Source organism: Pogonomyrmex barbatus, unplaced genomic scaffold (assembly GCF_055798465.1).
Source record: "Pogonomyrmex barbatus isolate J1 unplaced genomic scaffold, ASM5579846v1 scaffold19, whole genome shotgun sequence".
Lineage (NCBI taxonomy): Eukaryota > Metazoa > Arthropoda > Insecta > Hymenoptera > Formicidae > Pogonomyrmex > Pogonomyrmex barbatus.
In genome coordinates, this window is record NW_028297115.1 from 4448320 (window position 1) to 4462725 (window position 14406).

The window sequence follows — 14406 nt, forward strand, 5'->3', positions numbered from 1 at the left end:
GAGGGAACTAAAATGTCAATAATTTACCATGATAAATTACCAACATCTACAGGGTGTCCCCCTAACTCTTAATTAATATTTTAAGGGGTGAAAGAGGATGGAATTTTGAACTAAAAGTTTCTTTCCCAATTTTGACTCAGACCATTAGTTACCTAGTTATTAACGATTAAAGTTGATTAATTAGATTGCGCCCAGCCGGAATACGTAAAAGCGTAGTGTGCTATGAGGCCCTTCGTGCTTTTTGTATATTCTCCCGATTAAAATTTTTTTTTCTAATTTTTTATATTAATAAATAAAATGAAATTAATTAATCAATAAATAAATAAATAAGTAGATAAATAAATAAATGAGAAAAGTTACAGTTAGAAATTTATCCAATTTTTGATTGTTTTTTTAATATTATTTATTATTTATTTATTTGTTTATTTATTTCAATTATTAATTCAATTATTGAATCCATTATTTTGACACGTGTCATGATTCTTATGTAAAAATATTATAAATTAATATTGCTATAAATAAATTAATTACGTAGATTAAATTATTTACGTATTCGTTATTTCGGATTTTAAAACAATAACGCCATCGAATTGTAAGAATCAAATTGTAAGAAAAAATACGTAAGAATCATACATGCCAACATTATGAAATAATCAAAATAAATTTTTCACAAGCAATTCATTTAAACAATTTCTTTAAAAAACTAATTTTAATTGAAAACTGATAGCTCCATCGATTTCTACAAAAAAAAAAAATACGTAAGAACCATACATGATACATGTCAAAACAATTTTTGAAGAAATCGTTTAAATAATTTATTTACAAACAATTTATTTTGATAATGTTTTTTGCCAGTAATCTTTTTTTGTACCCATAATAAATTACAATAAAATTTTAATCGAAAGAATGTACAGAAAGCGCGAGGGTCTCAAAGCACGCTACGCTTCTGCGTACTCCGGCTGGGCGCAATCTGATTGATCAATCATTAATAACTCGGTAAATAATGGTCTGAGCCAAAATTGGAAAAGGAATTTTTAATTCAAAATTCCATCCTCTTTTACTCCTTGAAATATTAATTAAGAGTTATGGAACACCCTGTATAATTCCGTTCTGTATTATCATATTCAAAGTAAAGACCATATATATATATATATATATATATATAGATTGCGTTCAGAAACCGTAATATCTGTATACTACATAGAGTGCCATTCAATGGGTCTGTTCTTTTTAGCTGAACTGGCTGTACTAGTTCAGAATTTATCTTTCTTCTTCCAGTGTAAAAAAGAAAGATAAACTAATGAACTAGTATAACCAGTTCAGCCAAAAAGAACAGGCCTAATATCTAAATTAAAACATAATGCATGTATACATTGTATGTATACATTGTATACTTGCAATAAAATTGCGATTTTTATTACATTCTTAATAAAACAAGAAAATACTAATATTTATATTAGTCAACGAAATAATGAACAACGAAATAATCACCGATGTTTTTTCAAAATGGAGTATATAATTTTATAATTTTTTCACATAATATGATTTGTCTAGTCATTCTACGTAAGAATTAATCAACAAATTAATATTTATGAGAGATTTTATACTTTGATAATTTATTGTAATACATTTTGATATAAAATATAAAATAATTAAAGTATTTACGTGATATTCGTATTAATATTTTTATGCACAGAATAATAAGATAAATAAATTATAAAGAAGACATAATTGTTCAAAACTTTCAAAAAAGTTATGTAATTTGCAACGTGTAAGTACACAATTTTTTTTAAAAGCATCTGCATATTTTTCTTACACACACACACACACACACACACACACACATTTTTACACACATACACGTACCTTCAGAAAAAATATGTGATATTAGTAAATCAGATATTTTTTCAATATATATATTAGATGTACAAAAAAGTTCTGAGCTTTAGATTTCATACAATCGAAATAACAATTTAAATTTTATATATCTTCCCGGCCTTTTGCGGTTTTAAAGCGTTGACATTTGACCTTCTAAAATGCCATATGGTTTGGCGTTTGATGCACATAACCTCAAAAATCAGTAGTGTTCACGATGGCAATAACATAATATTCGATTTTCCATCCACATCGCGTTTCATCTGAAGAAAAATGCTGCTGAAGCCACTGCAATGATTTGTGCTGCATATGGAGAGAACGCTGTAAGTCATACTACATGTAAAAGATGGTATCAAAAATTTCGCCAAGAAGATTTCAGTCTTGAAGATGAACCGCATGTTGGACGCCCTCAAAAGATTGAAACAGACGAATTGCAAGCACTACTGGATATAAACTCTGCGCAAACTGAAAAGGAGTTTGCAGAACAGCTTCGCATTACGCAGCAAACCATTTCCGTTTATATACGATGAGAAAGGTTCAGAAGGAAGGCAGATGGGTTCCGCATGAATTGTCCGAAGACAATAAAAATCGTCAACGTGACACTGCACTCACTTTGCTTTCAAAGTTCCAGAAAAAAGATTTTCTGCACAAAATCATTACAGGCGATGAAAAGTGAATTCTTTATGATAACCCGAAACGTAGAAAATTATGGGTTGATCCTGGTCAACCTTCGACATCGACGCCAAAGCCCAATATCCATGCCAAGAAAGTTTTGCTCTGTATCTGGTGGGATTGGAAAGGTGTGTTGTATTACGAGTTGTTACAACCGAGTGAAACAATCACGGCAGACCACTACCAACAACAATTGACCAATTTGAGCGATGCATTAGAAGAAAAGAGGCCATTTACTGGCCAAGGACGTCGTAAAGTGATCTTGCTTCATGACAATGCTCGACCACATGTTGCGAAAGCGACTCAGGATCATATCTTTGCGTTAGGTTGGGAACTTCTCCCGCACGCGGTGTATAGCCCAGACATGGCGCCTTCCGATTACTACCTATTCCGGTCGCTGCAGCATCATTTGGCTGATATACATTTCGTGAGATTTGAAGAGATACGAAAATGCATTGATGACTTTATCGCTTCGAAGCCGGTGAGCTTCTATCGTCAAGGAATTCGCAAGCTATTCGAAAGATGGCAAAAGGTCATTGATGCAAACGGGGAATATATTTCGCTGATTAATATTTTTTTGTTTGTTTTTGAATAAAGATTGAATTTTACAAAAAAAAGCTCAGAACTTTTTTGTACACCTAATATCACTCGCCGTTTCACGGACTCCGCTGATCGCCAGCAAAAACTGCTCAATGAATTCGAGCTGGGTGACAAAAAGCCGTCGCAGCTCCTGCGCCAGATGTGCAGCTTCTCTGGAGACAAGGCGTCGAAGGAAATTCTCAGAGTCAAGTGGCTCTCCCTCCTGCCACCTAACGCTCAGCGCTTTTTGAAAATATTTAGCGCTCCCAACTTGGATGAGCTTGCAATTGATCACCTTTTGGAAGGGAGCAGCAACCTATATGTGTCTACGTCCTACTCGCTCTTCCTCGCCAGCCAGGCACAGTCAGGTACACTCAACCAACTTCGACAACCTGACAGGTCACCTTTTGAAAATTAAGAGCTCCTTGGCGCAGTTCATTTCGCTGATTCGCAAACTCCATTCCAGACCGGTCTCTTCAGCGTCTCACTTAAGCAGGTCTCGCTCACGCTCGCGGCCAAGAGCTTCCTCGCCCTCGCCGCGAGACGCCTGCTATTATCATCGGAGATTCGGTGCCGCGGCTCAGCGATGCACCACGCTCATTTATGGCCAATCAGCCGTCAGAACAGTTAAACTAAGCCGACTATCGGCATCTGAGGCGGCCGTCGATAGCAGTAACAGCAATACAATCGTCTTGCCCTCTAAGAAACTCTGGCTTCATGTTCATGGACAACCAACATCAAATTTCTAATCGACTCTGGCTCTGCCGTCTCCTTGGTGCCTCATCGCCAAACCGCTCAGGCCATCTGACGCACGTTTATACGCCGCAAACGGCTGGCCTATCAACACTTTCGACGAAAAGATCCTAACCGTCAACTTCGACCTTCGTTAAGCCTTCAAATGGGCTTTCATAATTGTCGATGTTCAATCGACCATCATTGAAGCAGACTTCCTCCATCATTATGGTCTGATCCTAGATTTGAAAAAGCGAGTATTACTGGATGCTCTTACCTCGCTCTCTAGCAAAGGCAATCTTGCCATGACTTCTGTCTTTGGAATTTCTTCTGGTCCGCCCGGCTGCCTTCGAACCCAATCGCATTAAGCTACCAGACTCTTATCAAGGAATTCGAGAATCTCGGCAGAGCCAAGCCTTCCATCAGCCTCCATTTACGTCGAACATCACATCGTGACATCTGGGCCTCCGGTTGCCGAACGAACTCGCAGACTCGCAGGTGAGAAACTCGAGGCTGCACGCAAGGACTTCGAGCTGATGTTGTATTACGGGATTATCCGTCTTTCGAGCAATCAATGGGCCAGCCCTCTGCATATGGTCCGCAAGAAAAAAGGTGGTTGGTGCGCTACGGGCGATTATAAACGATTGAACGCCCAGACGGTGCCCAACAGGTATCCGATTTCACGTATCGACGACATTTTTCAACGGAAAGCGCATCTTTTCAATCTTGGATTTTAAGCGCGCTTACTTCCAGATTCCGATCGTTCAACTGATATAGCTAAGATAGCTGTCACCACACCTTTCGGATTCTTTGAATATCTTGGCACCTCTCGATCTTCGCAATGCCACGCAAACATTCCAAAGGCATATAAACAACATTTTCAGAGGATGATTTCGTCAGCTGTTACATTAACGATGTCATCATCGCCTCTAGCTCGCACGAGGAACACCTGCAACACCTCAGAACTGTGTTTGAGCTGCCTTCGCTCCTACCAACTAACCATCAACTGGAGCAAATGCCAATTTGAAAGAGCTGAACTATCTTGGCTATATGCTCGACTCTCAAGGATTCAGGCCTCCACTCGACCGGATTGAAGCCATTCTGGCGTACCCGAAACCGGAAACTGTCTCAGACCTCCGTCGTTTTCTGGGGCTGATCGATTATTATAGGCCATCCCAAGCGCTGCTACAAGCTCCACTCTGTGTTTTTCTACAAGACGCAAAGAAGAAAGACAAGCGCAAGATTCTTTGGACAACCGAATTCGAAGCAGTGTTTCAAGTAAGTCTGGTTTGACTACATGTTCTTCGTATTTCTCGCCTTCAGCTCCGCTACGGCTCATCACCGATGCCTCTGACACTGCCATCGGCGCTTCTCTTGAACAACTTTTAGAGGCTTCCTGGAAGCCTCTTAGTTTTTTTCTCGAGAAAATTCAGCTACTCAGAGAGGAATTACAACACGTTCGACGGAAGCTACTTGCGATCTTCACCTCGATCAAATTTTTCCAGCACATCCTCGAAGGCAGACAGTTTGTGATCCAGACCGATCATTGTTCTCTTGTCTACGCTTTCTCGCAGCGCTCGGAGAAGGTCTCATCTCGCCAATTCCGCCAGCTTGATTTCATCGGCTGAGCTATCCATCTCTCATGTAAAGGGTAATGAAAACACTGTTGCTAATGCGCTCTCTCGGGTCGACATAATTACAATGCCTATTGCTCTGGATGCCGCCACGATCCACCAGGCTTAAGTTGAGGACAACGAATTGCCCTCCTTCCAGGAGAACACCTCGCTCAATCTCCTCAGGATCACCATCAAGAGTCATGACATTTTCTGTGACATCTCCTCTGGATGAGTGAGACCTTACATCCCGGAAAGCCTCAGACGTCAAGCTTTCGCTGTGGTGCACAATCTCTCTCATCCCAGCGGAAGGGCCACAGCTTGCACTCTGAGAAAGAAATTCATTTGGCCAGGAATCAGAAAGGATGCTCTCCGTTGGGCACGAGAATGCCTTCCGTGCCAACGGGCGAAAATCCATCGCCACAATCGAAACACGCCAATCAAGATCCTTGTGCCGGACGGACTTCAACCATGTCCATCTAGACATCATCGTGTTGCCTCAGGTAAACGATCTAAAATACTGTCTCACGATAATCGATCATTTCTCCAGATAGCCAGCAGCGATCCCGCTCAAGGACACCCAGGCGAGCGCAGTGACCACAGTCTTTTATAGTAGCTAGATCTGCCAGTTCCATCCCGGAATGGGCACCCCGCTCACTATAACCACGGACTAGGGCACTCAGTTCGAGTCGGCTCTTTTCTCAGTCCTCGCAAGGATGGTTGGAGCACAGAGCATCCACTCTACTCCATATCATCCTCAGTCGAACGGAATCATCGAATGTTGGCACAGGACTCTGAAGGCAACAATCCAGACATATCAAGACCTCAGCTGCTGTTTACCGTGCCGTTTTCTGCTTGGCTTACGCATAGTTGTCAAAGAAGACCTCCAGGTTTCCCCGGCTGAGCTACTCTTTGGCACGTCTTTCCGCATTCCGGGTGAGTTCTTTGTCACTCAAGACCTCGCATCTGATCCGCAGGAATTTCTTCCAGCATTTAGGGGCCACATCAGGTCAATCAGGCCCACGCCGACGGCCCACCACACTAGCCCACGTCATTTCGTCCTCCAGGATCTAGCCACGTGAACCCACGTGTTCAAACGGGTGGACTTGGTGAAGAAGCCTTTGGAGCCGCTCTACACCGGCCCGCACCATGTCATCCGGAGACTCGATAACAAAGTCTTCGTCGTCCTTGTTAACAGGAGAGAGAAAACGGTCTCGGCCGACTGTCTCAAGCTAACTTATCTGGCATCTGCAGCAAAATCAGCGCACCAACCTAGCCAGCGGCCAGAGTCTCAACAGCCAGCATCTGCAGCTCCTGCCAAAAGAGTACATTTTTCGTGCCGCCGGCGAAGACCACTGAGAGGGGAGTGGCTATGGCGCCCTTGCCACCCGCTTCCGCTCTGCCGCTTGGCGCGCCCGCCGCTGAGCGCCACCGTCCGCCGAGGAAGCAGACGCTTATACCACGATTAGAATGGTAACTTCCGCTTTCTTCCCCGTCGTCCACATTGCATCGAGCGACTATTACGCGTCTCTTCGTGCCAGCTATCGGAACGCGCAGACAGCCACGCGTCTAGTGGAGAGAGAGAGAGAGAGAGAGAGAGAGAGAGAGAGAGAGAGAGAGCCAGATATTACCGTCGTCACCGTGTTGTGCAACTGCGTGACCGCGCCCAGTGCAGTGTCAAGTGCTGTGTCCGTGCCGGGTTTTGTGCTGTGTTGTGAATTTAATCTTGTCGGCGTCGTGCGACTACGTACGGCATTCCGCATCTGTTGCGGGTGTTTGCTATCCTTCTCGCTCTCCGTGCGCCTCCACTTTTCTCGCCTGCGCGCGAGACGCGAGTGCACCCGTTTCTTCTCTCTTGCTTGCGTGTGACCGGCTGATTTGTTGCTCTCTTTCTCGTTCGCGTGTGTGTTTTTTCTCACTCGTGTGTGATTCACCGTTCTCTCGCTCGCGTATGATCGGTCATATAGTTCTCTCTCGCTCGCGAGCAATTGCATCATCCGCGACAGCGTGCGTCTTATCCACGTCCCGCGTCTTTTCCGTCCGTTTTCGTCTTAGTCTGCGTTTTATCCGCGTTTTGCGCCAATCTCAGAATTCTTTTGTTTCGTCTTTTGTTCTGCATTTTTCTTCCGCGTGCGCGTTGCGCTTTATTTTCAACCGCGTTATGTCTCGTCATTCGTCAGCGTCGCGTCTCTCTGGTCTTATCTGCATGCATTAATTTTATCACGTTAGCGTGCATTCTGCGTGCGGCAGCTGCCCGTGATCTTCTACGTTTCGCAAGCGTTCTGCGTGGCCACGCAGCGTGCGTTTTCCGGCACTCCCTTTTCTCGCGAGCGATCGTTTCAGCGTTTTTTCTGCTTTTTCATCGTCTCTAATCTCGAACGTTCCTTCGCGTTCGCGGTGCCCTTGCTGGCATTGTACGTTCCGCAACATAATATTTGTCACGCGTATTCCTTGTGTTCGCGGTGTCCTTGTTGGCATTGTACGTTTCCGGACTTTCTTTGCTTTGTGATATTATTAATTGTAAGCCGTGTAAATATCGCATCCGCGTTTTGTTTGTTAACCGGTTGAATGTTCTAGAGTCTCTATCCGTTGTCTGTTCGAAATAAACGAGATCGAGTCAAAACTTCGCGAGTCGTTGCTGGAGACGGTCGAACATCAAATTGTGATAAATTCAATTTGCCTAGAATCCTTCCTGCCTCTTTTCAGAGACCAGCCGTCTTACATTTCTGGCAGAGTTGGCAGTCATCCTAAACAGTTTGGCAACGCCATCGTCCATCACAAGTGGTGATCCCGACGTGAACACGCAACGCAACGCAACGCAATCTTCTCAATTGCACCCGTCGTAATACAGACATATGAAACCCGCTGATTACGACGACGTGACTCTCTACGGCCAATCTTCGGACGCACTCGCCTTGCAGAGGTTCGCATACACCTCCCTGTCGACGTCCATACGGCCAGTCCAACGTCGCCAACCGGTAAAGAGCCAATTACCGGACATCTCGATTTTCAAGATTCGCTCACACACCTCACTGTCGATGTCCAAATCGGCTAGCCCATCCAACGAGGAAATTAGCGCACAATAGAATCGCAGCGGCAACGTGCCCTCCTTATATCGCGCATCTCATACTTCCTTGGGCAGTAACACACCGGGCAATGAGCAAATATCAAAAAGAGAAGAAAAATCGCAGCTTGTCCACTAAGGGGGAATCCTGTGGCGGTCCCCCGCTCACACAACTAATACCTAGCAAAGCATCCACGAAGAGAACCATGGCCTGCATAGCGCAGTGATAGTGCGCCTGCTTTGGACACCTGAGGACCTAAGTTCGAATCTCATTGCGGCCAACATCTTTTTTCGCTGTCAAACTCAGAACATCGTGGACGATCTCCTCACCAAAGCCACAGGTCTATGGTTTCATTCATATTTAAAGGGTCGAAACTATATAATTATTATTTATAATGGGAGTTAGGAAACAATTAAATATAAGTGTCAAACACTGAAGTATTGTGTAAATCTGTTTGCTAGAACAATTTTATTCTCAATGTTGCTAGTAGATTACGCTAATAGTAGATTAAAACGGTCTTATTTTCTCACGCGGATAGCGGTCAGTCGGTTTCCAGGTGGGGAAGCGAGGACATTGGAAACAGAATAATGGGTTATAATTATAATTAAATCGTAGGTGTGACTATTATATAATAACAATTTATTAACAACGAAAGAAATAACAAGTAGTATCGGATGGAAATTGCACGAATAATCATATGAACAGAATTAGTCGTGAGCAGACAGATCGGCGTGCAGTGCGTGTTTATGTGGTTTTTATAAACGAGGTATCGTTTTGACGATCGACGCAATACTGAGCTCACTGCGCGCAGTTCGGTGATGCGGGGCAGTAGCGCACGTATTTTTCGCGGATCTTTAAATCGCGCGTTTGTATTTATACTCGCGGGTGGATTCTTCGCGGAGAAAGTTTATGACCACTCGAGTCGGAGAACGGGTGTACCCGTGCTTTCTCCGTTCTCACGAGCGGAGTCGCAAGAGCTCGGACTGCCGAGTGTACTCGGCCAGCTGAGGTGAACCCCAGCTCGGGTGGAAGGTTTCGGTGGTTGCCGAGTACTCGGCCGATCGGGGTGTATCCCAGTACTCGGAATCAATCGGACAGATGTGTGGTTGTATCGGAGGGCACTCTGATATACAGCAGCGGAAATCGATGGCGGCGGAGTCGGATCGAATGAACTCGATGCGCTGAGGAGACCTTAGCAACTCTCAGCTTGTCGTGGAAAGTTCGAAAGGTTTCGGTCAAGTGAACTTGGCGCGTTGGGGAGGGTCCCAATATATCACAGGCTGCAACCGGAATCGGGATACTCGCTTCTCGTGAGACGTGCTCTCAGAAGGCGAGCGCGGAACAGGATGATTTTTCTATGGAGAGTGATATCTTTTTATACCCGAGATCGACCTCGGTATTTTTCGGTCGGATTGATCTCGGGGGTAGCAACCTCCACAGAAGCGAAGAAAAGGAATCGGTTCAATTGGTTTTTTAGGAAGATAAGAAATCGGAGTGGGGATGTCTAGGAATAGGAAGAGGAGTGGTGAAATAACGGCGCGGCGCGGAGACGGTTACATTGCTTATAGACGCGGTTGTGACGCGATGCGGGGCGCACGCTCGCTTTCGTAGCGCGGTGTCGATGCGGCGCGGGGAGTATCATCGCTTGGTGGTACGGCTCGGTGGTGCGGAATACCATGAAAACAATCGTGGACTCGCGGTATTCCCACGCTATAACTCCGACGCTTCGGAGTTCGCGAAATATTACAGATTAAAAAATAAGCGTAAATGCCTTTTGCAGCCACTGCCGCACTCCGTCTAATGGTCGGCGGTCCCCGATCGGATGATCGGTCAGGGGAAAATTCGGAGAAGAAACGGAGCGTAGGGATGCCCATTATAGCTTTAAACATTAAATATAATTTGTTTCCTTTCACAAATTTTTATAAAATTAAAGACTTAAGCTGGATCCTCATGCACTGGCGCTTTAACACAGAACGCTAATTGATGAAAAATGAGTAGTGGGAATAAATAGTAACGTAGTACTATTTATTTATTTGTTTTTTTTTAAGTTTTTCATGAAGAGGAGTTGTGAAAGAATTAAGGGAGGAAGATCTTCTGCTTTGTGCCCGAACATCTGGCTGAAAAAATCCTTTTTTTTAAAAGAAGTCTGTCTCGCCCTCGGTTTTTTTGAACCGTGGTTTTTCCAAGGGAAAAACTTAGGGCGAATGCCGAGGCAGGGATTTGGGGTGTCTATAGGACGAAAGAGTCCACGGAAGCTTCCCTTCCTTGTCCGAAGATGCAAGAGAGAAGTGCGTAAAACACAAACACAAGATGAAAAAGCATCAAGAAAGAAGAAAGAAGAAGGAAAATGACCTCGTAGCGGCACGAGACTTCCGGGAGGGGTGAAAGAAGAAGGAGTGTTTGGAATTGATTCGCGCTCGGTAACCCACAGCAGCAGCTCGGAGTAGAGCAGGAAGCCGACAGATTCCCTGAGAACTTCACCATGGAAGAAGAAACCGATTTTTCTGCGAGAGTTCCCTGGAATTGTCGGGACGACAATTTCGAAGAGGAGGGGAGTAGTATTACAACCAAGGGGTGCTCGGAGTTACCCTCGTATCGATTTCTAACATGAAGATCATACTCTGCGTTGTTGATTATGAATATTGATTTGACAGATCATTTGAGAGATGACGCGCGAGCGAATTGCGAGCGCGAGATTGTATCACGAGCTATATAACTAGTTGTTGTGCTTATTAAAGTTTGTTGTTTTGTAAACAACTTTTATTTATTTCCGCGTATCGCGTGAGTGAGTGGCTTGTGCGAGTGGCCGCTGCGAAAGCGCGACAATATTAATAAATTAATTTTAATTTAATTATTAATTTTTATTTTTTAATATTTAAATTTTCTTTTCCAAATAATTGGTAACCATGCATTTAACACATAAGCCGCAACTCAGCTTTTAAGCTGTGTAATGTTGTGTCGTTGTTGGAAAGCACTATGTCATTTTGTGTCGCCTGTGTCTCTTGCTGGAAAGTTCCCAATATACTGTATAAATAAAATATATATTTTAAACCTAATCTTTCGATGATTTAAAATAACTTTTCACAATATACAAGGTGTCTCAAATTTTTCAAAAAAATGAAACAAAATTTCTCGATAACTCTAATCATAGGTTATAATATGATTTCAATACTGGATTTCTATTCAATACTAGATTTTCAATCAAAAGTATGACGGAATGATTACGTAGTTTCCTTAAATTATATTGATATTCAGTTTGTTTTTACTTTAAAATTATTTTGAATATCTTAAGATATTGATACACAGACAATATTTTAAATCTATATATGAAAATATAATAAATATATTAAGTAGTAGAAAAAAATAGACACTCATTCTGTCTTCTCTTTTTCTCTCTTTATTTGTACACAGTAACATTTCTGTCTTACTATACATGTCACTAAATATTTAATATTTGTAAATAATAAATTGTTTTAATTGAAATAAACTAGAGAATAAAAATATTGTATTTAAATTATCAAATTGTTCTTAGATTTTTAAAAGATTGTTAAATCATAGTGATAATTAAAAACTTATGATAAATAAAAAAATTAATACAATTATTCAAATATAAACTCTTTTCTTAGTTTGATATTATTTTTTCATTGTAACGATACGCCTCTCGTGCATCATTCTAGCTGTAAGTGCGACCGCGCATCTGTTACCAAATATGCCGACCGACGCGCGCACTACCGAACATACCGACCATTGCGCGCGCAACCGAGTACGCACATGCCACGTGCGTACCGCACATGCATACCGCTGACGATCATGCGCGCCATTTGTTGCTAAATTATTAACAACAAAAAACAAACACGACCGGATATATAAACCTGGCCGAATCCGGAAAGAACCAGACCGATCCGATCCTCCGATCTATCTGCATCTCCGACCGGAAAACCGAGAGCAGGCATTCATGATCTCCGCCGAGCATACTCGACGTCCGATATCCTAGAACCGCACACAGTGAGAAAACGGGACAGAGTATTCTCAGTCTTCGCCAAGTATACTTGACTCTCGCTTCTCTCGAGACAGAGCATTCTCAGTCTCAACACTTCCTTACCAACGCTACGAGCAAACCGGGACGGAGCATTCTCAGTCCCTGACGAGCATACTTGTCACTCGTTTCTCTCTATCTTCCATTCCGAGACGGAATATTCTCAGTCTCATCAATCTCGTCAGTACACGAGCATATGGAATAGAGTATTCTCGGTCAACAAGCATATTTGTCTCTCGTGCAAAATTTGCGAAGTGGAGCGAGCATTCTCGCTCCGAACTTCCAAATACATACTAACCGCGCGAAAATATCGAGTACCGCGGCCCGCACCATCGACGCTAACACTGCTCGACCAATCACACGCCGGCACGGCCCGTAGGCCCCGACACTCCATACACATCACGCATATCGCGTGCGCATCATGAATTTCGCGGTCCGCCGTACATCACGCCCGTCAAGCAAGTACGCCTGGCGAGCCCACACTATTGTATATCCACCTGGTTCGATACAAATAAAATATACTCTTATCAAACAATTCACACACTTTTATTAATTCACAGAACCCGGCAACCAACGAGCACGTCCGCGCACCCGAACTCGAACGACAATGTAGGCGAGGACGGACAACGGTCCGATATCATTATTGATGGATTTATGTTTTTAAGATTATAATTCTCTTTAGTTGAAACAAATTGCGGATCAAGAGACACGGGTGATGTGTCCATGCCAAGTTCATGCGCAGCGAAGTTCGCATAGAACGGCGGCGAGACGCCCGTGGCTCTCTTTACGCGAGACCCCAGGATGAACTCGGTCTACATTTTCATACGTCAGCAACGATTGCATCGATTAAATTCTACGCTTAATAGCTGAGTATCAAATTATATGAGAAAAGTGTTATTTTTTTTTTCGTGTTTCACAAACTGAGATATCGCAATCGCGGCGCAAAGTTCAAATTGGTAAATTTGAAGAAACGTCCTGGGGCCCTATTTTTGAAATAGTTGCACATACGCAAATTGCATATTGCGAATGATCGCATCTGAAAATCCCTAGAACTTTATTCTTAAAATACGTGTACGTAAATTGCATATTACAAATTTTAAATCACATTTTAAATCGATCGCATTTCGAATGCATCTGAAAATCTTTAGAACTTATTCTTGAAATACTTACGTGTACGTAAATTATATATTGCGAATTTTAGATCGCATTTTAAAATCTGTAAAATGCTATTCTTGACGGTCGTAAATGAAACGTATACGCAATTTTTCATTCGCAAGCCAACGAATGGGTCATTACATACGTTCATCTCGAAACGAATGGCATGAATGGCTCTTTGCATTATAGATCTCGAAGATATTATAATATCAATCATGAATAAATTGAAAAATATAGAAAGAAGAAGAAGAAGACAAAGAAGATTTCACATTCGAGACCATCCTTTTCAGCTATCCGATAAACAACTTATTTCACTTAAATAAAGCTACAGCAAGACATTTAATAGAAATTGTTGAACCATTTAATTCCTCAAACGAGAATATCTGCAATAGATTACACAATTAAGTAATTATTTTAAAACTTTCTATACTAAAAAAAACGACTAAATAAACATATTTTTTAAATGATCTCCTTTATCTTTGGGTATATATTGCAATATTTATATAATTTTTGTAGAACTTTATAGAATATATATAATATATATATAATATATAATACTAAAATGAGATAATAAATACAAAATTAATTTAATACAGATCATGACAGCATTACATTTTTTTTGCAAGCGAATCATATCAAATGGATATTGGATCAAATATTCATATGACTATAAGTCAAC

The 14406-nt window shown here is 42.3% G+C and overlaps 1 protein-coding gene and 1 long non-coding RNA gene across 2 annotated transcripts; both read left to right on the forward strand.

Moving 5' to 3' along the window:
* The first annotated feature begins 49 nt into the window (after positions 1–49).
* LOC105432768 (uncharacterized) lies at positions 50–3727 on the forward strand. The gene is made up of 2 exons (XR_016138881.1): positions 50–3494; positions 3593–3727. It is a non-coding gene; the product is annotated as an uncharacterized LOC105432768 (long non-coding RNA).
* Positions 3728–5227: 1500 nt separating this feature from the next.
* LOC105432761 (uncharacterized) lies at positions 5228–11592 on the forward strand. The gene is made up of 2 exons (XM_089075344.1): positions 5228–6407; positions 6462–11592. Exons 1-2 carry the CDS (start codon positions 6188–6190, stop codon positions 6551–6553), a joined length of 312 nt encoding a protein of 103 aa, XP_088931470.1. The 5' UTR covers positions 5228–6187; the 3' UTR covers positions 6554–11592.
* Positions 11593–14406: the final 2814 nt, after the last annotated feature.

Coding starts and splice junctions, on each gene's coding strand:
- LOC105432761 (XM_089075344.1), top strand. CDS start 6,188: ATGGTTGGAGCACAGAGCATCCACTCTACTCCATATCATCCTCAGTCG. Junction 6,408..6,461: donor CACGTCTTTCCGCATTCCGG/GTGAGTTCTTTG, acceptor AATTTCTTCCAG/CATTTAGGGGCCACATCAGG.